This window comes from Mustela erminea, chromosome 18, assembly GCF_009829155.1.
Source record: "Mustela erminea isolate mMusErm1 chromosome 18, mMusErm1.Pri, whole genome shotgun sequence".
Lineage (NCBI taxonomy): Eukaryota > Metazoa > Chordata > Mammalia > Carnivora > Mustelidae > Mustela > Mustela erminea.
Genome location: NC_045631.1, coordinates 30,556,308 through 30,579,832, shown reverse-complemented (window position 1 = coordinate 30,579,832; position 23,525 = coordinate 30,556,308). Strand labels below are relative to the sequence as shown.

The window sequence follows — 23,525 nt, the reverse complement described above, 5'->3', positions numbered from 1 at the left end:
TGGAGGAGGGAGGGGAATGAGCTGGAAGGGGATACCAAGGAACTTTTTAGGCTGTGTGTGTTCTCTGTCTTCGTTGGGGTGGTCATTACGTGGGTGTGTGTATTCATCAGAACGTCTGAATTGGCATGTATGATTTCTGATGTGTGATGATGCCTCGGTTTTTAAAAATAGTCATTTGCAAAAAGCAATATTTTTCTCCTTAAAGGTGGGGATTCAGTTTGTGACAGAGCCATGCCTCTAATGGATTCGGGAGATCCCGATGCTGTTGAGAACGGTGTCTCTTGTCCTTATTCTAGGCATCATCCGGGGCTGAAATGGCATAAGTGAGAGTTCTGGAGTTAGCATTGGGAGAAGAGCTCTTCTTTGTTTTTCCTTCCTGGAGAGACCTCCTAGGACATCATAAAGCTTCAGAAGCCTTGATCAGAGGCGTGAGGCCCCCTGTCTCGCTCAAAATCACAGCCATGGGCCTTATGCTGCCTTCTGGGGTCTCATCACAGTTTCCTAACAGCACTCAACACCTGGCATGCGTTAACTTCATTTAACACTTACGACAGCTCCATGGGATGGATGCTATTATGATCACAGTTTTGGAGATGATGAAACTGAGGCTCAGAGAGGTTGAACAATTTTCCTAAAGTCAGCTTTCATGTCCAGGCAGCAGGCTCCAGACTCTATGCACTCACCCAGTACATTGCACCTACCAACACAAGACACAAGGCTTTACAAGTGCTGTTCATTGGGCCCCACCATTGGGTGGCTCAGTGGGTTAGGCCTCTGCCTTTAGCTCAGGTCATGATCCCAGGGTCCTGGGATCGAGCCCTCCATAGGGCTCTCTGCTCAGGGGGAGCCTGCTTCTCCCTCTCTCTCTGCCTGTCTCTCTGCCTACTTGTGATCTCTCTCTCTCTCTCTCTCTCTGTCAAATAAATTAAAAACAAAAAAAATTTAAAAAACCAAAACAACAACAACAACAACAACAAAACAAGTGCCATTCATCCTGTCCAAAATCTACCTTTTTTCACCTTACTGTGACGAAGTTCCCCTTAGAAATCTTCCTGCCCAGGAGCGCCTGGGTGGCTCATTGGATTAAGCATCTGACTCTTGATTTCGGCTCCAGATCATGATCTCAGGGTCATGAGATCAAGCCCCGTGTTTTCTCTTTCTCTCTCTTCCTCTGCCCCTCCCTCCCCCTACCCCCCACTTCCTGTTTGCACTTGTGCACTCTCTCTTAATTAAAAAAGAAAGAAAGAAAGAAAGAAAGAAAGAAAAAAGAAATCTTCTGCCCAGATCTGAATCCCTCCTTTCAGATCCACTTAAGTTCACCCTGCCATCCCAGAAATACTCCTTTTTTGAGAGAGAAATACTGTTAATTTATATGAACAATTATTATTTGCTAGGTAGTAGCCATTTTGCTAGGTGCTAGGAAGGATGCACAGACATGCCCCATGTCTTCAAGAAGATCTACACAGTTCAAGATGGTAGCCGTAGTCATATGTAGCTGAATTTAAATTAATTAACATACAATAAAAATTTTAATCTCTCAATTGCACTGTCCACATTTTAAGCACCCAGTAGCCACACATGACTGTAGAGTTATCCTGGACCACATAGATAGAGAATATTTCCATCACCTCAGAAAGTTCTGTTGCACATCAGAGGTTGGCGGACTACAGCATACAAGTTGAGTCTGTCCTGCCACCCTCCTTTGGTAGAGAAGCTTTTTACTGGGACACAGTTACACCCATTCGTTTACATGTTGTGTGTGGCTGTTTGGAGGTTGCCGCAACAGAGTCAAGTAGTTGCAAAAGAGGCCGCCTGGCCTGGAAAGCAAAAAATGTTTACTGTTTGTTCCTTTATAGAAAAGTTTTGTCCCTCCCTGGTCTAGATCCAGCAGGGAATGCGCGCATTGGAAAAGTTGCAGACGATTCTGTATTTCAAGAAACTAAGGCAGAAACTTGATAGTTAAATTGCAGAGATGAAGGATAGTGAGGTCCCCTGGTACGTCTGCATGTCTCAGGGTGTACCCTGAAGAATACCAGACCAGTGAGGTGCTATGCAAAGGGCTTCATGGTCAGGTTAAGTTGCCAGGGCTCAGTACTGGCTCTACCTCCTCAAGGTTTCACAGGCCTGTGAAAGGCTCTGAGAAGTCCTGCGCGGGAGGGGGAGGGGGGGATCCTCTGTTTTGCATAGCCTCAGAGATGTTTAACTGAAGAATCATTTTTTCTTCTCTGATACATAGGCTGAACTCCTGCAGTATTGAAGCTCCTTAAAACATACTTTGAGATGCTTGGCCTTAGGGAACTATTGAAGTCTTTTAAGCAAAGGAGTGACATATCCAGTGTGCAAGTTGTGGTCCTTGATACTTTGTTGGCACATCTCAGTGGTACTAGCCTTATGTAGAGTTATGGGAGTTGTGAATCTGTCAGACCAAGCCCAACTCTTCTATCTGAGGGCAGGCGTTATATTACTCGTTTGTATCTCTAAAATTCCTTGCTGGCTTCCGACCCTTTGTAAATTCTCAAATATGTTTGTGGAATAGAAAAGAATTGGCTGATAGTGTAGTCCTAGGCGCTTGAATTACAAAGTCCATAGTCTTCCTCCTTAATTAGCTCCTCGGCAGAAGCTAGTGTCCCCAGACTGGAGGAGCAAATAGCAGAAATGTGAGGGTGGGGGGAATATTCTAAGCTGTCGGAAAGCCCAGAGGTCTAGCAGAGAGGAACCTGTGTGCGTGCGCGTGCGCACACACACACACACACACACACACACACACACACACACACCATGCCTGCGGGGATGCCATCACTGACCGGGACTCACTCGCTGCTCCAAGATCAAGCCAAATTAACGTGTCATTAGCCCTGAATCAACAGAAAGGTCCCCACATCATGCCGCCTCCCGAGTGGGGGTGCCCTGCCAGGGGCATCAGTGAGTTAAGGAGCCGATAGCTTTCTTGCTTCTGTCTCCACTTTGGGAGGGAAGCTAGTTGGGTTTTTCTTTGGAAGGGAGAGCCACGGTGGACTTACTTTGTACCTGTGTGGTTTCCTTCAGATTCGGTGCTCTCCTGGGGACCATTCCTATACAGCGTGGTAAGTAGATGAGTCCTCATCTCGGCACCCTCCATGGTAAGCAGCCCAGCAGACCTCTCCTGGCTCTGTCCCCAGGACATACAGGCTAGCTGGGTTTACCTACGAAGTTGACACTGCACCCTTGGGGGAAACTGAATGAACCATCAGCCCAGTTCCCTGTTTCTCCAGGCATAAGAAACATAGTGTTTAAAATCTCCCCAACTTTTTATGAGAAAAATTTTCACATATGCAGAAAAGTTGAAAGATCCCATGAACACCCCTATACCCACCATCTGGACTCTGCCAGCGTTTTGCTCTCTTTCTTTCTGTCACCTGTCCCCAGCTGTGGTGATGCCAGGTCTGCGTCTCTGAGTAGAGCAGGCCTTCTCATTCTCGGTTTGCATTCCAGTCTCTTCTCGATGACCAAGGCCTGGCAGAGGTGTCTCAGGTTGCAGAGGATGTCCTGGATGCCGTGAATAAGGGGCTCTACAAAGAGGCCACCCAGCTGTGGGGGAAAGCAGAAATGGTCATTGAACAGGTAATGGGATACATTCGGGGGCAGCCCACTTGCCTCGTTCCCATGTGGAGCTAGGGCCCCCTGGTTGGTGCTACCAGGGTTTGGGTCTATTCTGAGACTAACCGCAGATCTGAAAAGGGTCACGTGCTAAACAATAAAGCCGATGAATTAGTGATGAGGTCAGAAAACCACCCCCGGCCTGCCAGACCCGCTTGTCTCTTGACCGAATGTATGGTCATCCTGAGAAATGATATGTTTTGCAGAAGTGAATGTTTGAATTCTTGCCAGGCAACATTCTGCCCCCAGCGAGCCAGGACAGAAGAATGCACAGCTGAGGATGAGTGTGCAGGACCCTCCTTAGCCCTGTTCTCTGTGTAGAATAACACGTGGTCCTTTGGTTTTCTCCAGCATCTGAGCTCCATGTGGATAAACTGCTCACTCCCCCTGCCCCAGGATCAGGCTGACGGCCGGTCTCAGCCCTCAGAGCTGCATTTCTTTCTGGTCCTGGAAAATTGTTACAAAGTTCAAGCTGTTCTCGGATAAGATGGAAAGCCAGTTACCTCTCTATTATGCAGTTTCCTTAATAGATAAATAAACAAACAGCCAATTACCATTCTGTATTTCAGAACACAGATGGTGTGAACTTCTATAACATCTTAACTAAAAGCACTCCCATGTCTGCGGTGAAGTCGAGCCTAGAATTCACCCAGAGCCCCCTAGGTAAGTGAACCTTGACGTTGCAAGACCCCTGTCTCCATCTCCATGCAAGAGAGAATCAGTTCTTTTAACTTCAGTGACATAATTTACATGCCACAAAATTCACCCATGTTAAGTGTAGGATTCAGTGGTTTTAGTGTATTCACAAAGCTGCTCAACTGCCATCACCACAGTCCAGTTCCAGAAATTTCCATCATGCCAGAAAGATCCTGTGTCTCCTGGCAGTTGGTTTCCGGTCCTACACCCAGCCCCAGGCAGTCACTGATCTGTCTGTGTTTCTAGAAACAGACATTTGGTCTAAATGGAACCATGCAGGGGGTGGTCTTTTGCATCTGGCTTCTTTCGCTTGCTTTTTGTTTTTCTTTTTATAATTTTTAAACTATTTTTAATTTTTTTTTTAATTTTTAAAATTTTTGTATTTTAAATTTTTTTAATTTTTAATTTTTTTAATTTTTAAAGATTTTATTTACTTTTTTTTACTTTCACTTGTTTTTGACGTTTGGAAACCATCTTCCGCCCATTGACCATTACAGTCCTTCTGAAAGCTGGACTGAGCTGTCCTGCAGCGGAGCCGGCTTTGCTGAGGATGCTGAACGCCCCAGCGTCCTCCCTCCATAGGTCTATAAAGGCTGCGGGAGCCTCTACATTCCATGTCTCAACTGACTGCCTTGGGCTGTGCTGGATAGTCTCAATGGCCCCAAAATACATAAAGTGCAGCGATCAAAATTTATAAAGCATCTCGGCACTTCCAGTGGCTTTCTGGCTTTCTTCCTCCATCTGGGGTGAATGAAGGTGATACTTTCCATCTTCCAGCTGAAAGCCTCCCTCTTAGACACTGTCCCAGCCTCGGGGGAAGACATTCTCTGGGTGGTATTTCCAGTCCCTTGGCTCACCGGGTGCCAGTTTGTTTCAGTTCATCTTTACCAGCGCTACGTGAGACACCTCCAGCAGGACTCCCTGAGTCAGCTCATGAATGGTCCCATCAGGAAGAAGCTCAAAATTATTCCTGAGGATTGCTCCTGGGGAGGTAGGTACTTCGGCGACCCGATAAAGGGCCCTCTGTGGGGTGTGGAGCAGTAGAGGTGCGGGTTTAGAGGCCTGAATTTGAAGAATGGGCTTTGTTGATGGTGAGGACAGGTTGCAGATAGGACCGCATTACTGGCCGCGTTTTATAGGTGAGCAAGCACATGCACAGACAGTAAATAACCTGCCAAAATCGGTTCAGAGTAAGACCTTGGTAGGGAAGTGGGTGGGGAGGGGAATGAGCGGATGGGGTGGGCGTTGAGAATTGTTGAAGCCAGACTGTGGGCACCTGGGAATCCTCTCACTCTTCTGACTGTTTGTTATCAGTTTGAGGTTTTCCATAATTCAAAACAAAACAAAACAACAACAACAACAAAATACCTGAGATTAAAAAGCCAAGCCTAAAGCCACCCGGGGTTGTGGGTGTGACTTCCAGACCAAGGTCCTTTGGGGTGGGTTTTGACCAGCTCCCTGGCCAGCCCCCCTCTGCACCACCCCCTCTCGGTCCCCCTGACCCCCCACCCCCGCCTCCTCATGCTGGATGTAGTTCCAGGGTCTACTGCCTTCTGTTCTGGGGGCCATATTAGGAACTATTGGTCTTCAGAAAACAGGACCAGAGATCAGAACTCAGTCCTATAGGGAGGCTGTGAGCCAGTGGGACTCCCAGATCCCTGGAGGGGAGACAGGCCAAGCTGAAGAGGGCTTCCTTTATATGTGAGCTCCCCCAAAGCGATGCCTTTCTAGGGCAGCCCCTTGACAGCTGCCGAGAGGCTAAGATGCGGCTACAGCCCCGGCTTCCTCAGGGTACACGGGCCCTCCTCCCAAATTACAGTTCGCAGAGGACTCCTCCCAGCTCCGGTGTCTTCATTTCTGCCTCACCGCTTACAGTTTTCTAGAAATGGGGGTGGGGTTGGAGGGAGTTAATTAGATCAAATAAAAATAATCCAATGTCAGAGCTTTCAGGGAGTACCCCCCCCGGGGAGCCGGGTGGCACTGAGAATAGGGGTGTGAGCTGTTACAGGTCACAGGAAGGCAGCTAAGGTCAAGTCTGCAAGAGCCCCTCTCCTGCTCTGCCCCTTTCGTGGGTCCCTGTGACTGCGTTCTCCAGCGCCAACTTCTCTGTTTCCCCAGACCCTCCCTGCCCTGTGCAGCTGGACAGGCAAGGAGACTACATTTTGGCAGACGATGAGTGATAGAGAAAACTCTTTGTGGCTCCAGCTATGTCTGGGAAAGGGCAAACTGGCTGGCCGATACCCACACCCAGGGTGTTGAGCTCGGGTTTGCAGTTAAGGCTCCGCATACACTGTGGAGCCGGCCAGGCCTGTGCTCACAGCCCCACCTGCCACTGACCAGCTCTGTCACTGTGGGCATGTTTCTTAGCCTCTTGGACCCTCGTCTGCTTTAACCACTGCAAAGGTTAGGACCCCTTACCTCCCGGGATTGGTGAAGAGGAAATGCGATGTTGTTTGTAAAGTGCTTGCTTAACCCAATGACTAGCGGACAGAAATGGGTAGTAGCTGCTGTCGTTGTGGGGTGTCACTGTGGGGTTCAGTGTCACAGATGACGGTCAGGAATCTGCCAGGGGTGCGGTGTCAACCATCTCCTCTCTTGCCTGGGGCTCGTCCTCGCTGTGGCTCCCTGGTGGGGAGGCTCCGCATTGCTTTGGGTCTGATTTGGTTTATTAGTAGGGTGGCCTCACTTGTGCAGGACTTACAGTGTGGTCCTGGTGTTACTTAGCTAAGGAGGGAAACTAACACGTGTCCCAAAGCAGAGATTGTTCCCTGAGAAGACCAGCCTAACAAGCTCTATCTGCGTGGGTACTAGGCTTCAGGTGACTGGCTCAGGGCATGGATTTCTGGACTGGCTGGTCCCTGTTGATGAAGCACTTGGGCTCAGCCTTTGTTAGGTGAAGCACAGTGGTTACTTATATCCGGAGCCCAGGATATTCTGGTCTGAAAGGTGCCCTTTATGCTGGCACTTACCTCTTTCTCTTTCCTCATGTGTAGGCCAGTCTGCCAATGTCTTCCAGAACATGGAGGGGGACTTCATGAAGCCCGTCATCAGCATCGTGGACGAGCTGCTGGAAGCCGGCGTCAACGTGACCATCTATAATGGACAGCTCGATCTCATCGTGGACACCATAGGTAGGAAAGCACTCTGAGGGGCCCATGGAGACAGTTCGGTAGGTTGAGCTAGAAGGGAACTGACCCCAGACATGCCACTCTTGGGGCTGGTGATGTTGAAATGCCAGGAAGAAGGCCATTTCATGTTCCATTCATCTGCATGACCTCTTTGAAGAGAACAGAGGTGTTGACACAGTTTTTGAATGTAGGTGAGGTTTGGTGGGGTGAGGTCTGGAGCTGATCGCCAAGAAAGAATTCTTGAGACATCTCTGGTGCAGAACGGTGATTTTCTGAAAGTACACGGACAGGACCCATGGGCAGAAAGAGCTGCTGCCCTGGGCTTTTGAGGGGTGGCTGATTATATACTCTGGAGTTGGGGGTAAGGAAAAGGGGGGGAGATTTTCAAAACTTTTGTATGCTAAAGAGGACCTACAAGATATTGGAGGCCTTGCTATTGTCGAGTTCAAGTAGTTTCTCCCTCTAGTAAAGCATTAACATTAAGACAGTTGGGAGCTTCCTTCTGGTAGTGAGGTGATTGCTAAGAATGCTTTTTTCTTGTAAATCATGAAAACATTTGTAAACTGAGGGAAGCGCAGGTCTTGCTGGACTGTGATCTCTGTTAGGGAATCATTTGCTTTTCCTTCCCTTAGCTTTAAGGCAGCCAGGAGTGCCTGAAGAATGTGTCCCAGATCCTGCCCGGGGGTGGAGGGGGCCGGGCATTTGCAGGGTGTCAGCCTCTGCTTTCCCTCGGCTAGCCTCCTGCTCCCTCATCATGGTGACCCCTTAGAGAAGCCTGGGCCTGCCAGATTTTGAGGCCCTTATGTATGATTAAGAAACACACTACACCTACTCCCGCCAAAAATAGAAAGGGAGACCTTTTCCTGGCCATGGGATCAAGGCACTGTTGAGTTGAGTCTTTGTCACGAGCCCAGTAGGTGGTAAGCTCTGCAGGCTGAATTACAACTAAACCCTGCTGGCTCTAAACCTGAAGGCCCGAGGGAAATGGCCTTTGTGGTTCTGTTTCAGTAGGGCCAGGTATGGACTGAGAGACAGGTTCTCAGAACCAGCAGGTAAATCGAGGCACCTGGTCTGACAGGTCAATGATGCACCTCTTAAGTTCAGTGGGATTGAATATTTCCGCCAGTTGTAAGCCAAGGGCACTAAGGCCACTTTGAAAGGGTTCTGTGTTTCTTCCATGACCTGCCCAGGGGATCCCTGAGACCTCACAGTCCTCCAGAGAGTCTTACCACCTGCAGAGGTCCCCAGTTTCCTTCCTTCAGAGCATCAGTGGTGGGAAAGGCAGAGGCAAACGTAGTCAGGCTTCTCAGCATTTAGGTTTCTTCTGGGTATCTTGGGCATCACTGGGAGTTCACTGGAAAGGCAGAGTCTCAGGCCCTCCCCAGACCTACTGACTCCCAGTTTGCATTTAAACCGGATCTCAGGATGGGTTCTATGCATGTTACAGTTTGGGAAAGGGAAAGCGGTGGGATCTAGATTTTTGTTTCTACCCCAACCAGCTATTGATGCCAGGCCCTGCTCTGTCCCTCTCACCAGGTCAGGAGGCCTGGGTGCGGAAACTCAAGTGGGCAGATCTGCCGAAATTCAAGCAGCTGAAGTGGAAGGCCGTGTACAGTGACCCTAAGTCTTCGGAAACGTCTGCTTTCGTCAAGTCCTACAAGAACCTGGCTTTCTACTGGATCCTCAGAGCTGGGCACATGGTGAGGCCATGTCCCTCAGCCTTGGTCATGGACTCTTAGCTGCCCTGAGAGGGAGGCCACGAATGATTGATGATGCATGAGTGCAGTGCCCGGATTGGTCTTAAAAGAAGTGTTTTCGTTTGGGGAGTGTTTTCAGGTCTCTACTGAAGTCCTACTATTAGTGCTTCATTCCTTTGGCTCTAGAGAGTCTCATTTAAAAAAGCTAAATCCTTCTGAGACCATTAAGCCGGGCTCTCTATCTTTGATTTTTTTTTTTTTTTTAAAGATTTTATATATTCATTTGACACAGAGAGATCACAAGTAGGCAGAGAGGCAGGCAGAGAGAGAGAGAGAGGAGGAAGCAGGCTCCCCGCGGAGCAGAGAACCCGATGCGGGACTCGATCCCAGGACCCTGAGATCATGACCTGAGCCGAAGGCAGTGGCTTAACCCACTGAGCCACCCAGGCGCCCTATCTTTGATTTTTTAGTTCAAATGAGTTTAATGTTACTTTCTTCTTAATTGTTTGTTTTGGGGGAAGAAGGGAGAAATTGTCTTTCCCTAACATTTTTGGGGAGCGAAAACCCAAGTTCCGCACCCTGGAAAGCTGAGTTGCAGTGCATGGGACAAGGTGCGGGGGAGTGTTTGAACCGCAGTAGCTTCCAGATTTGCAGTTTGGAAGTGGCTTTGTGTGCAAAGATGAGGTGGTCTTCACGTGCCAAGTGAACACACTATCTCCCCTTAGGTCGTAGGTTGACTGAGTGGCTCTCCACAGTCTGAGGGAGATTCTGGAGGGATAAATCCACTGTAAACACACGTTGTGTGTGCACGTACGGATGCAGACACCTGCACAGGCGCCCAAGGGGTCAGGTGCTTCCCTTATGGTGAGGCTTTGGTCTGGCCGCTTAAATGCAGGGTCTCTCTTCTTCCCAGGACAGTGGTTTCCTGGAGGAGATTCATTGGAAGGGGTGGTAAGGTGCCTTCTGGGAAGCTTAGGACAGAATCTCCACAGAGAAGGGGCTGAGGGGCTGTGGTCTGGCTAGAAAACTCGTCTGTAAGCTCCATTTGTACATCAAGCCCACACAATGTATTTACTTGGATGGCCGAGGAGATGCTAAGAGAGATTTCAGCAGAAACTAAAGTGCCCTCTCCAGAAACCAACTCCTTAGGGGTATTAGCTAGGCTAGGAGGAGGTGTAGGAGCAAGGAGAACCGCATGGGCAGGTCCAGAGCCTCAGGAGGGGCACTGGGAGAGATGAGGCTGGGGAGTCCTTGTTAGGGAGCTCACACGTGTCCTGAAACCAACGGGGTGCCAGTGAGGGTCTTAAAGCAAAGGAGTGAAATCGCCACATTTGTCTAAGAAACAGCATTCTAGCAGCCGAGGGCCTGGGATGAGACTGGGGCAAAGAACCAATCTAAGGCACTTTTTTTTTAAAGATTTTATTTATTTATTTGACAGAGAGAGCACACGCAAGCAGGGGGAGCAGCAGAGGGAGCAGCAGCTGAGCAGGGAGCCCAATGCGGTGGGGCTGATCCTAGGACCCTGGGATTGTGACCTGACCCGAAGGCAGAAATGCTTAACCAACTGAGCCACCTGGGCGCCCCTCTAAGGCGCTCTTATAGTAATCCAGGAGGAAGAGAAGTAGAGGGAGCTGATAAAGCGTCAGAAGGGAGAACTGGCTGGACTTGGTACCTGTTTGCCTGTAGAACCGGCAAGTGGGACGCTCATAAGGCAACTGAATACACTGTGTATATGATCCAGAGTCCAATTTTTGTTCTTGGAGACTGAGATTTGGGAGTCGAGTATGAAAAAGGTTGGGGACAGGCCCTGGGTACACCAGTATTTAAGAGGCAGGAGGTGGGGTGCCTGGGTGGCTCAGTCGGTTGGGGTCTGCCTTGGGCTCGGGTCATGATCGGGGGTCCTGGGATTGAGTGCTGCCTGCATCAGGCTCCCTACTCCGCGGGGAACCTGCTTCTCCCCCTCCCTCTGCCTGCCACTCCCCTTGCTTGTGCTCCTTCTGTCCCCGTCAAATAAAAAAAAAAAAAAGAGGCAGGAGGTAAAAGAAGGACATACAAATGAGAGTTGAGAAAGGGCAGCCAAAAAAGGAAGAGGGAGACCAGGGACCTGGACATGCGCAAAGTCACCAGGGGCCGGCGGTGTCACAAGCTGCCACTAGCTCAGATAAAGGAGCGAAGTGTCAGCGGGGATTCGGGCAGAGTGGTATCCGTGGAGCTCGTGGCAAGGGCTTTCAGGGCTGGGGCTGGCCCAGAAGCCAGCAGGGACGGGCTGGAGCAGATGAACGTGCAGTGAGCGGGTGGAAGATAGCTTCCTCTCAGAAACCGGAAGGAGGTAGTAGCCTGCCCTTTGAAGAAACTTGATGTGGAGAGACCATGAACAAGGCAGCAGCACCCAGGGTGAAGAGGACATTTTGTCCGGGTTTTTTTCTTTCCTTTTTAAGGTTTTATTTAAGAGAGAGAGAGAGTGCTGGAGAGTAGCGGGGGAGCAGCAGGGAGAGGGAGAAGCAGGGACTCGATCCCAGGACCCTCTGGGATCATGACCTGAGCCGAAGGCAGACACGGAACCACCTGAGCCACTCAGGTGCCTCCCTGTTAGGGCTTTCAGGGTAAGGAGAGCATGTGTGCCGGAGTTCAGGCCCATTTCCTCTGGCTTGTCACCGAGAGAAGCAAGACATCAGTTGGGGCAGCCTTAAAATAGCTCCTGGAAACTGTTATTAAATTACCCCCAACCACTTCCCCTTTAGTTGATGAAATGTCTTTTTGATATACCCCACTGTGCCTGTGCCTCCAGGGGACCTAAGGGACAGCAGTGTGCTGTGGAGAATCATGGAACCATGGGCTCTCAGAACTTGGGACCATCAACAGGACGCCCACCTTTGTGGGGGAGAAACTGAGGTTGCTGTCCCTCCCCTTTTCCATGGTGTATGGGAAGGGAGGCAGTTTATAAAGGAATTATCTGAAAAATCTAAGGGATGGGTCACTTGGCGGGCTCAGACAGTAGAGCGTGTGACTCTGGATGTGAGGGTCATGAGTTTGAGCTCCACGCTGGGTGTGGAACCTACCTGAAAAACCTAAAGGAAAAACAAAAGAAAATTGAATAATAACAGTAATACCAAAATAGGGTGCCGCCCAAACAAAGCATCTTGTTTGTTTGTTGTATTGTTGACAGATTTGCTATTAGCTTCCCTCTTGGCTATTTTGTACTCCAGTCCCAGAGAATCCTTTAAATTGTTTAGAACCTCCGCTCTTCCTTGAACGGGCTAGGGTCTGGTAACTTAAGCACGGGTCTCATAAGGAAATCGGCAGGGACTCCTGGGGGGTGCTCAGTGGGTTAAGTGTCTGACTCTTGAATTCCGCTCAGGTCCTGATCTCACCGTCCTAGGACCAAGTCCCGGCTGAGGCTCTGACCTCCTCGGAGAGTCATCTTGGGATTCTCTCTCTCTCTCCCTCTCCCTCCACGCCTCTCTGCACTTGCGCGCTCTCTCTCTCCCTCTTTAAAAATAAATGAATCAACAGATCAGCCCTAAATGGAGCAGCAGGGTCTTTCCTAAATGCTGACCTCTTCAGACCCCTGCCATCTGACAAGCTTCTGTCCTGCACAGGGGTCATTCCACAGAAGGGACCCTCCCGTAAGGGGTGCGCTCGGGTGCGATGTCCTCCTAGGCTGCTGTTGCGGAGCCCGCACTCCTCCTGGGAGCGGGGTCTCGGGATATCGCCCCTGAACCCAGAACCAGGAATGTGGGCTCAGGAGACTGTTTGGTCCTAGGTTCCTTCTGACCAAGGGGACATGGCTCTGAAGATGATGAGGATGGTGACTCAGCAGGAGTAGGACGGACTGGCGGTGAGTTGCTCCGCCCCGGGGCACGGGAGGCAGAGCCAGGACCCTGGCGCTGTAGGAGGCACCGGCCTCCCGCCCGTCTCCCACGGAACCCGCCTGCCTGACGGAACCCCGCCTGCCTGTCAGTGTGAAGGTTCCCGCCCGCGTCTCCTGAGAACACACTCGCTGTCTCCGCGGCAACTTGGAAATTATTTCTGCTTCTGAAGAACTCCCATTTTTTCCTGATGGATTTGTTTTAATCAAAATGAAGCGTTGAAATAGGTTGACATTTTGGTATTACAAAATGATGTGATTTATGGGGGAAAAAAAAGAAATACAAGTGAACAGAATAAACACCCTTTTACTCCCTTCCCTGGGACAAGCTCGGTTACCCTTTCACTGTCCAGCCTTGTAAGTCTTTTTTTTTCCCATATATGCATATATATTTTTTACAGAAATGGGATCATTACTGTATGTTGTCTGACGACCTGGCACACATACCAATTGTCCCATCACTTCTTCATGTCAATAAATGTTCTCTTGTGACATTTTTAATAGCTGCCGAGCATTCCATTTCGTGGATGTGCCATGAGGCACAACGGTTTCATGTGAGCAGCGCCTGGTGTGTCTGCTAGAGACAGTGCTCTGGTGATTCATCTTGACAGTTATATTTTTATACATATCATCCTTATTTTCGTATGGTAGATTCCTAAAGGCACAATGGTTTAGTCAAAGAACTGTAACTTCTCTTTTTAAAATGAAAATGATGTCTTTAACTTAAAAGTCAGGATTTTTAAGGTCTGCATAAGGGAGGTCATAGCCTCTGTGACAACCCTGAAAAAAACACTCTGTCTTGTGGTTGTGGCGCTGAGATACTGAAAACCAAACCCAGAGCCTTCCAGTAGAACAGAGTGTTAATAGCGGGTTATGCATTTGAAACTAATAATGTGCTATATGCTAGCTAATTGAATTTAAATTAGAAAAAAAAAAATAGTGGGTTAAGTCTACATGACCCTCCCCGGGGCTCAGACCTGAGATTAACGCAGGGCTGCTGGGGCAGGGCTACCGCGCACTTAACCATGATTCGCTGTTGGGAAGAAAGCACTCCTGTGTGCCCTTGGACATGGAAGAACGTGACAGGCTTATGCTGGGTCCCACTGGACCCCGCCAGTGCATATTCTCCTGCTGCTTTTGCTGGGTCCTTTGCTGGAAGAAAAGGTAGTTGTAAGTATATTTACTGAGTCTTGTGAGTCCTTCTGGCACTGAATTACAACACAGTTGAATTCCAAACCTCACAGGATCGCTTTCATAGAAGTTAGGGTGTTAGGGGGCACCTGGCTGACTTGGTTAGTTGTGTACGAGACTTTGGATCTCAGGGTCCTAAGATCAAGCCCCATGCTGGGCATGGAGCCTACTTTAAAAAAAAAAAAAAAAGAAAGAAAGAAAGAAAAAAAGAGGGAAAGAAGTTAGGGTACTAGTTGGGAAGAGATCTGAGTTTAGAACATTAGGATGTGCACACGGGCAGATTCCAGTGAAGCTAGAGACCTCTGACCTTTTTTTTTTTTTGCCACTAGACGCAGCCCTTCCATCCCAGCCTGAGGAAATGAATCTTCTCCTGCCTTAAGATCCTATCACCAGGGGTGCCTGGGTGGCTCAGTGGGTTAAAGCCTCTGCCTTCGGGTCGGGTCATGATCCCAGGGTCCTGGGATAGAGCCCCGCATCGGGCTCTCTGCTTGGCGGGGAGCCTGCTTCCTCCTCTCTCCCTCTGCCTGCCTTTCTGCCTACTTGTGATCTCTGCTTGTCAAATAAATAAATAAAATCTTAAAAAAAAAAAAAGATCCTAGCACCAATTCCACAATGTCCAAAGCCCTCCTCCTGCTATATTACATTCTTTCTCAACCCACAGCCATGCCTTCATGGGAAATTTTCTGTGATCAGTTCACGTGGGAAGGACATCTGGGGCTTCATTTACAGATTGTTCTGCATGGTGGGCATGCATCACCTGGGAGTGGACAGAGTGGAAGTCCTCCCAGTGGACAGAACTTGGAACAAGGTACCTGATTGTTCATTTTGCCGGAAAGGAGAGGTGGTCCGAAGAAAGGGTCCACACCAAGGCATCATTTGGCTGGGTAGCTGGACTTGGAAGGAACACAACTGAAAAATCACAAGGCCTGAGGAAGAGGTACGAGGACAGACTTCTGAGTGGCAGGTTATGAAGCTAACTTGTGTTCCAGGTGAATGCTCACCAAAGGGTAGAGGAAGATCTTTAATAATCAGATGGCGAGAATCACCCGTTCTGTGGACATGGAATAGCCTCTTTCTCCAGCAACACCTGTGGGCTCAGTGCTAACCGAAGTGGCCATATCGACAGCAGTGGACTCGTGCTCACCAAGACTGACCTGGCTACAGCTGCTGCCGAGTGCCTCAACTGCCAGCGCGAGGGACAACGCTGAGCCCCTGACACGGCACCCATGCCAGGAGGGATCAGCCAGCTACCCAGTATCAGGTTAATGACATGGGACCACGTTCATTAAGAAAAAGGCAGCGGGTTGATCTTACTGGAACTGACACTTGCCGGGGACATAGATACGCCGTCGTCTCTGCCCACAATGCCTCTGCCAAAACTGCCATCTGTGGCCTTAGAGAATGTGCCATCCACCATCATGGTATTCGCAGCACACGGAATGCAGAAGTGGGCTCATGCTCTTGGCATTCGCTGGTTTTACCATGTTCCCCCACCATTCTGAAGCAACTGCCCTGACACGTGGTTGAGTGAGCAACCACGGTACCAGCCTGGTGGGGATCCCTCGCAGGGCTGAGGCCAAGTCCTTCAGCATGCGGTACATGCTGTCTGTCCATCGGCATCCTGCTTCTCCCGCACCTTGGATCTGGGAGTCTGGGAATCAAGGCACAAAAATAAAGAGTTGCTCCTCTCCCTATCAGCCCTGTTGATCCGGTAGTCAAATTTTTCCTTCTCATTCCTACAGCTTGAGCTTCTACTGGTCTAGAAGTCTTAGTTATAAAGGGAGAAATGCTTTCCCCGGGACACAGAGCAAAGATTGCCTTGAAGTGGAGTTGGAAGCTGCCATCTGGTGTCTTTGGGCACTGAATAAACAGGCATAGGACAGGCTGGGGTGACTGATCCTATCAAAGGGAAATTGGGTTGTTACTACACAGTAGGGATAATGAGGGAGAATGCCAGAGATCCTTTGCAGTACCTTATAGCACTCCCATAGCCTCTGACTCAAGTAAAAGGAAAACAGTAATAACCCAATTTATACTGGCAATGGCTCACACCTTCCACAGAGGTTTGGATCATTCCACCAGGTGAGGAACCATGATGAACCGAGGTGCTTGATGAGGACAAAGGAATAAGGAGTAAGTGGTGAATGATGGTAGTTACAAACACGATCCGTGACCTCATGACCTGTTGTAGAAAAGACTGTAATAGTATGAGTATTTCTCCCTTATGGTGATGTGAATATATTTTAATAAATATTAACCAAATTTTAAAAATCTCCCAATTCTTTATTTTCTAATTTAAGATGTGCTCATAATAAATAACGTTCTGTGTAAGTATTTAAGTATCAAGATGTCAAAAAGGGAGTATGAACCAGCTCAGAAAAGAATGCCCATTCTCCAGAGACAAACCAGGGACTCTGGTGCTGTTCTGGGGAGAAGGTCAGTGTGGTTTTGCCGTATGGTGGATATTGTGTTGTGTTATACACAAGTGTGGTTCTGGACTGTCTTTATTTGGAGAGTAAGTGTGATTTAAGGCAATGTATCCAGGTGCCAAGTTGAAAAGGGATGGACCGTGGAGTCTTTGTAATGTTTCCACTTGCCGAGGCCAAATTATATTTTTCCAGAACTATCTTTCCTGTATGTTTTTTATTAGAACGGCCCACAAGACTAGAGATTCTCATGGAGATTCGGAGGCTGGAAATGAGACAGCAGCCAATTTTAGCTCAAAGTGCTGTCATTTCTCTGCCGCCTCAGCCCCTCCGCAGCCAGGCCTGCCACGGCTTCACATTCTCTTGGATCCTCCTGGAGCGTCTCTGCCTCTTGGGCCAGGTGAGTGTGCTTAGCTCTGTGATGACACGAGTTTCTGTCCCAGGGACTGTCCTCATGGACCCCAGCTCACCGGATCCAGAGTGCTCTTTTCCTTTCTCTACTTTACCGTCCCTTCCTGACTGGTAGCCCTGTGTCCCTCAATCCCCAGCATCACATTGTGAAAGCTGCCTACCCAGCTCCCACACTGCATGAGTCAAATCCCCACACACGCATGCACACGTACATACATGCGCGCGTGCACGCACACGGTTCCACTTCTCTGGTCGAATCCTGACGGATTTCCTAAGTTAGATTCAGAGTTCCCACAACTAGAATCTGCTTGTGTGAGAATGCCTTTCTGTTCTGTCCCTGTGAGCAGCAGCTTAATCAGATGCGGAGCCCTGGGTCACATCTCGCCTTCGTTGTTGGCCTCAGCTGTTGCTGAGAAATTTGAAACCAATTTGACTTTGGGTTTTGGGTTTTTTTGTTTTGTTTGTTGTTTTTTGTTTTTTTTTTTTTTTTTTACTTTTGTAAACAGTTAATTTTGATACCTGGACGCTGGACACTTCTTTGTTTAATCTTGTAGATTGGTAACTTTAGATGGTACACTGATGTGTATAGTTTTTAATTAATTTTGCCTGATAATGTAGTGAGCTTTTTTGTGTTTTTGTTTTTGTTTTTTTTTTGAGAGAGTGAAGGGAGAGAGGCAGCGGGAGAGGGAGTGAGAGAGTCTCAAGCAATCTCTGTGCTAAGCACAGATCCCGACGGGGAGCATGATCTCACAGCCCTGAGATTATGACACGAGCCAAAATCAAGAGTCTGATGCTTAACCAACTGAGCCACCCTGGCGTCCCCATTCTGGGTGCTTTTAATGGAGACTGCCATCAGCAGGTTACTACCTGCTAACATGGTGCTAATCATTTTGTAACTTATAAATGTATCAGATCAATACAGTGTACACCTAAAACTCACACACTGTGTTAATTATATCTTAAAAAGAGCTGGGAAAGAGGCCCCTGCGTGGCTCCGTTGGTTGAGTGACTGCCTTTGCCTCAGGTCATGATCCTGGAGTCCCGGGACCGAGTCCCGCATTGGGCTCCCTGCTCAGTGGGGAGTCTGCTTCTCCCTGTGACCCTCCCCCTCTCATGCTCTCTCTCACTCTCTCGCTATCAAGTAAATAAATAAAATCTTAAAAAAAAAAAAGAGGTGGGAAAAACAAGACGACATTAACATCACTATACTTCAATTTCTGGTAAACTCTGGTCAATTTGGGGGGTCTTTTTTTTTTTTAAGTTTATTTTTTTTTTAAGATTTTATTTCTTTGAGCCAGAGAGAGAGCACAAGCAGGGGGAGCAGCAGAAGGAGAAGGAGAAGCAGGCTCCCCGCTGAGCAGGGAGCCCGATGTGGGGCTCGATCCCAAGAACCTGGGATCACGACCTGAGCCAAAGACAGACACCCAACCAACTGAGCCACCCAGGCACCCCTGTGTTTTATTTATTTGAGTCCTGTCTACACCCAACCTCAGCTCACAACCCTGAGATCAACAGTCGTACGCTCTCCAACTGAGCCAGCCAGGTGCCCCAAATTTGGTCAGGTTTTGACATTTCTAAAGCGCTTTCGTTTTCTTTAGTTATCTTTCTCCTTTTTTTCCTCAGTTATGGCAGCGGCTGTTTCACCTTTGACCGAAGTCTCCTTGTCTGCTTCTTCTTTTCCCATTTCCTGGACTCTGTGTTTGCTCTAATCTCCTTGAGACGGAACAAAGTATTTCGACTTTCCTAGTACAAACCTTCAAAAGAATGTTCCTCATGTATCTTTCGTATCTCGCATTAACTTCTTGAGTTTCAGTTTCTGTGTGTGTTTCTCATGTTCACGTTTCCTTTTTCGTGCCTCCATCTGTCTGAATGAGGTTATGGGAATCCTCTAATTCCCCATCCAGTTCATCTGGTTATTTCTTAGATTTTCCACTTAGTTCTTATTCAGGAAAATTGGATATTGTGGATCTATGTGACCCATTTAGTGTGTCTGCTGCCTGAGGGAAGTGGATGCTCACTGGTTGGGCAGTAATTACTGGAGACATATTCCCCGTGGCCTACTAACGGCAGAAACACTCAGATTTTGTTGTGTTTCCTGCTGCAGGATGGACCAAGCACTTTGGTAAAGAAGCGAAGTCAGGAGCTGCTGAGCAAGGAGCTTGACATGGGGCTTGATCCCAGCACCCTGTGATCATGACCTGAGCCGAAGGCAAATGCTTATCAGGCTGAGCGACCCAGGCACCCCTAATGCATTTTGACTTTAGGCTCATCCCTTCAGATATGCTTCTCCAATGCTTTCTCATGGCCTTGTATTCAAATCCACAATCCTTAAGTAAACCCGGAAGACCTAACAGAATCATCGTCTTCAGTCTCATTTTGTGTCTCTCTACCCCCAGCTCTTTGCACTTTGCAGCATATTAGAAGATGGGTTTTTAGGAGGACCCTGTAAATTGTATTCTTCTTCCCTACCCACATTCTGAAACAATTGAAAACAAAAAACAAAAGAACAAAGTCAGCAGGTAAGAAGACTGAAATAGATTGGAGGACATAGCTCAGTGTTTGAATCAAAGTCTACTTGCTACCTCACAGTCCCCACTCTTGACCTTGGACCAGCCCATCTCAGGGAAAGGTGGCATGTGTAGAGCAGACACCACCACCTCCCACTCATCCAGTAGAGAGAGAAAAAGAAAAATCAAATCCTGAGATCCAGGACCTATGCTAGACTGGATCTACCCAGTCAAGAAATGGAGACCAGTGTGTGTACCCCACTGTGATGCACCGTGGCTCAACTCTTCCAACCTCCAGCCCACCGTCAAAGGCTCCTTTCTGAAGACAGAGTTCAGAAAGCCAAAAACTGTAGTCACAGGCTCCTTTGTAGCAAGGCTTCTGGTTGGAAACAGGTGCAGATGTGATGGCAGCCCCTTTTGATTTTGTTGTTGCCGCCAAGTCATCGTGTGGAGACGTGAGACTTTTCTGCAGCGACCTTCCAGCACCCATTTTTGGCACGTTAACAACAGGCTGTTGTGGCAGCGTCTTGACTGAGGTGTCCGGGTTCCCGACTTGCAGCTGTGGGGGTCTGTGTTCAGTTAGCAGCCCAGCAGAGGGCTGGGAAGTAGTAGCTCCACTCAGGGGCCATTTCTTCTGGGCTTTTGGAGTCTCCCATGGAGACCTTTTCCTTGAGCCCCTCTCCCCATCCTTCCAGTCTTTCCAATGACAAAAGCACGGATACCTGTCAACCCCTTTCTACCCAAAACACTGAGAGAGCTTTCTGTTGCCTGCACTAAACTTTGAATGATACCATAGCATCAGGGCCTAACAGGTAGCTTTTTAGACTGTCACAGGAGCGCCTGCCATTAACTAAGGCTTCGAATTTCAAGGCTTCCCTCTCAAAGACCTCCATCTCCAATAACGCACTGCTGGCGACACATGCAGACGGCACGTGCCAGGCCGCCCCGTCCAATCCATGACATTCCCCTTCTAGAGCACCCTGGGGGACCTGTGTACCTGGCCCAGTGAGGGACCCTGCCTTTCCCTTCCTGTGCTCTAATTCTCATTCTTAGGTTGTTTTTGTTTTGTTTTGTTTTTTAAGTTTTTCCTTTTCTTTTTTCCATCAAGATATAATTGATGTGCAGTTTTATATAAGCTCTAGGCATACGACATGTTCATTTGATACATTTATGTATCACACTATGCAACGTTAACCAACACTTCTGTCATGTCACATAATTTTGTGTGTGTGTGTGGTGAAAACAGTTTAGATCTACGTTTCTTAGCCACTTGAAACTTTATAGTACAATTGACTGTAATCGCCATGCACTGTGTTAGAACTTCAGAACTTTGCTTTAAATTCACCAGTGAAGAGTGAACTCGTGAAACCCTCCACCCCGATCCTCAAGCCCGAAAAGGCAGAATCCCAGGTCTGCTGCCCTCTCTTTACCCCTGACCTCCGAGCATGGTCCTGAGGCCACTATGTCCTCTCCAGGGCTTGTGTGAGTAATAAACCTGGTTTTATTAAGGTTCCCTATAGGTCGTGGGAGGTGTGTCTTGCAGCCTGGCTCCCAGGTGGCCTCCACTGGGAGGAGGGGAGGCCCACAGCAGGAGTAGGGGTCCAGGGGAGTGCCCCCAGGCATTCCTAGCTGCTGGCCTCACATCACCCAGACCATCGCAAAACAGATCCCCATCAAATAACTCACCCTTCCACCCTGGGGAGGACTAAGGGAGAGCCAGAGGCCAGGAGTCTTCAGGAAAGACTTAAAACCAGAACTAGGGAAGAGGCATTTCTCCTCACCCCAGCACTCAGCACTGCAACGGTCACATGCCTTCTTGCCGAACCCCCTCCTGCCCCTCCCCACCTGGCTGCTTCCTTCCTTCCCTTTCAGGTCTCAGCGGAAACAGAACCCCCTCCCAGAAGCCTTCTCTGGTCCCCCAGACTAGGTTAAGAGTCCCCTCCCTTGCCTTCCTAGCACTCTCCCTGTACTCTGTAATCCTCAGGCTTCTTGTGATGATGTCCTGGTGTCCCCGGTACAGGGCAGGCCTTCCCTGTTCATTAGACGGCTGACTGACTGGCATTCCAGGGCAGGGACGGACGAAGGAGCCCACGGACCTCCTCCGGATTGTGAAGTGTGGCCCCCGAGCTGCATTCTTGGCCCCCTGGAGTTGGCTCTGTTGCAGGCTTCGACCTACCTCACTTGCTTTGGCTGGGATTTCAACATTCCATGATGACACCCACTTTTTGCCTCATCTGTTTATGAAAATGTGCCACATTTCCTCCTTCCAGAAACTTGGGATCCTTACATGTGCCACTTTTTTTCCAGCTTTCGTGGCAGATGAGGTTCCCCGTGGTGGGATCCTTGGGAGCAAGGACCTCAGCGACAGCAGGAAGGAGGGCATTTCTCACATGGAACTGCGCTTTGACTTAGGGCTCCCGCTGCCAGGTGGGACATTACGGAAGTCTATATCCATGCAGGGGTGTAGATAATCAACAGGTTGGAGGTTGTGTAAGGACCTGTTTAGAAACTGTCCCTGCTCCCCTTCCCCCAGGGGATTTACTTGCAGACAAGTCCCAGAAACCAGCTACAGGTAACAAAGCCCAGATACAGGGTGGGTCAGGCCAGGTGGAGACATCTGATCAGTGGGGGGATGCATACTGTCTCCCTGGTTACCAAGGAGTATGGGCCCCGCCCTTTGGGAGCCTTTTTGGAGCCAATCCCAATCAAGGTGTAATAGGCTGGGTCAAATGTCTACTAGGGTAAATTGTAACTCAACTGGTCACCTAGCATCATTGTGGAGTTTCCTGTGTGTGTTACAATCTCATTGGTCACCTGTGCATGGCTAGGCCCGACCACATGGCCTTTGCCCTTAAAAGCTAGACTGTGAAACAGAGAAGGGTCGCCCTCTCTTGTAAGAGGTGCGTCCCCGAACGTTCGGTTAGATTCTTGATGCTTGGCGTGAAATAAAGCTTTGCTTGACCTTCGCTTTATATCGGTCTCGCTCCTTTAATCACGGACCCATTATTGGGGCATAACAGGTTGAATGTGCCAGAACTAAAAGCTTTCTCTGCCTTAAAATGAATTTGTCTTCCATCTTAGAAAACTTCAACTACCTGGACAGGTCCTCTCCGACTTCCCCTGAAAGACCCGCGGATCCCCTTACCCAAGAATCCAACACTGCCACTGGATGCAAACAGCAAGAGGTTTATTGGGGCGCAGGTACCGGCGGGTGGTCGGCAGCTCCAGCTAACCGAGCACCCCAACCGAGGGGAAAGCGGGGTTTTTTATAGATTGGCACAAACAGGTTTTGGGTGGGGTAGAGCTGATTGGCTGACAATTTGAACTTTTGAAAGAGGCACCCTCGGTGTTAGTGGATTGGTTTCGGGGGTCCGCGCGCGCGAAGGGGGAGTACATTTGAAAAAGCTTGTGCGCGCGAAGGGGGAGCAAGGAGGGGGGTTGGGCCTCATTACTCAGCAGGAAAATATCTTGCCTACTTGACTATGTGGCCCCCTGCCTACGTGACTATGCCTCTTAGCAGAAGGTATCTTGTTTGAACAGGCGACAAGTGTCACACCCTAAAAGCCAAGCGGTTACAGAAAGGCAAAAGAGCAGTTAATTATATAATTCATCACACAATTTATAATCTAACCTTATACCTAAAAGCCAGCGGTTCACAGAAAAGCAAACAAGCGGTTAGTTCTCCTATCTATCTCTTAAGGGAGGGGACTTTCCAGGGCAGGGGTCTTTCACCCCTCCATGTCCTACCCAGATCGCTAAGACTCTCTGTCACCTGGGGCAGCTTCTGACGGACGGACTCCCTGCAATCACCATTATCCATTTCCCCCAAGGGGCTGGAGAGCACTTCGGGGGAACAGAAGTTGTCTTACTCGTCTCTGTATCCCAAGTCCCTGGATACAAAGAACACTAGATGTATCTGAGCTGCACTGAACTAAATTGTCAGCATCACGTTGGAGCATGGAGCC

The 23,525-nt window shown here is 49.0% G+C and overlaps 1 protein-coding gene, 1 long non-coding RNA gene and 1 pseudogene across 2 annotated transcripts in view; 2 read left to right on the top strand and 1 right to left on the bottom strand.

The window, feature by feature from the left end:
* SCPEP1 (serine carboxypeptidase 1) overlaps nt 1–13,528 on the top strand; it is a 32,442-nt gene extending 18,914 nt beyond the window's left edge. The window contains exons 7-13 of the mRNA XM_032322382.1: nt 3,046–3,083; nt 3,472–3,600; nt 4,206–4,299; nt 5,210–5,323; nt 7,326–7,463; nt 8,997–9,160; nt 12,921–13,528. Of these exons, the coding sequence (XP_032178273.1) occupies nt 3,046–3,083; nt 3,472–3,600; nt 4,206–4,299; nt 5,210–5,323; nt 7,326–7,463; nt 8,997–9,160; nt 12,921–12,983 (740 nt within the window). The 3' untranslated portion in view covers nt 12,984–13,528. The remainder of the gene's footprint in view (nt 1–3,045; nt 3,084–3,471; nt 3,601–4,205; nt 4,300–5,209; nt 5,324–7,325; nt 7,464–8,996; nt 9,161–12,920) is intronic.
* Nucleotides 13,529–15,203: 1,675 nt separating this feature from the next.
* LOC116578277 lies at nt 15,204–23,477 on the top strand (annotated as a pseudogene).
* Nucleotides 23,444–23,525, bottom strand: part of LOC116578278 — a 54,357-nt gene continuing 54,275 nt past the window's right edge. Inside the window, exon 7 of the long non-coding RNA XR_004280796.1 lies at nt 23,444–23,524. This is a non-coding gene — a long non-coding RNA (uncharacterized LOC116578278). The remainder of the gene's footprint in view (nt 23,525) is intronic.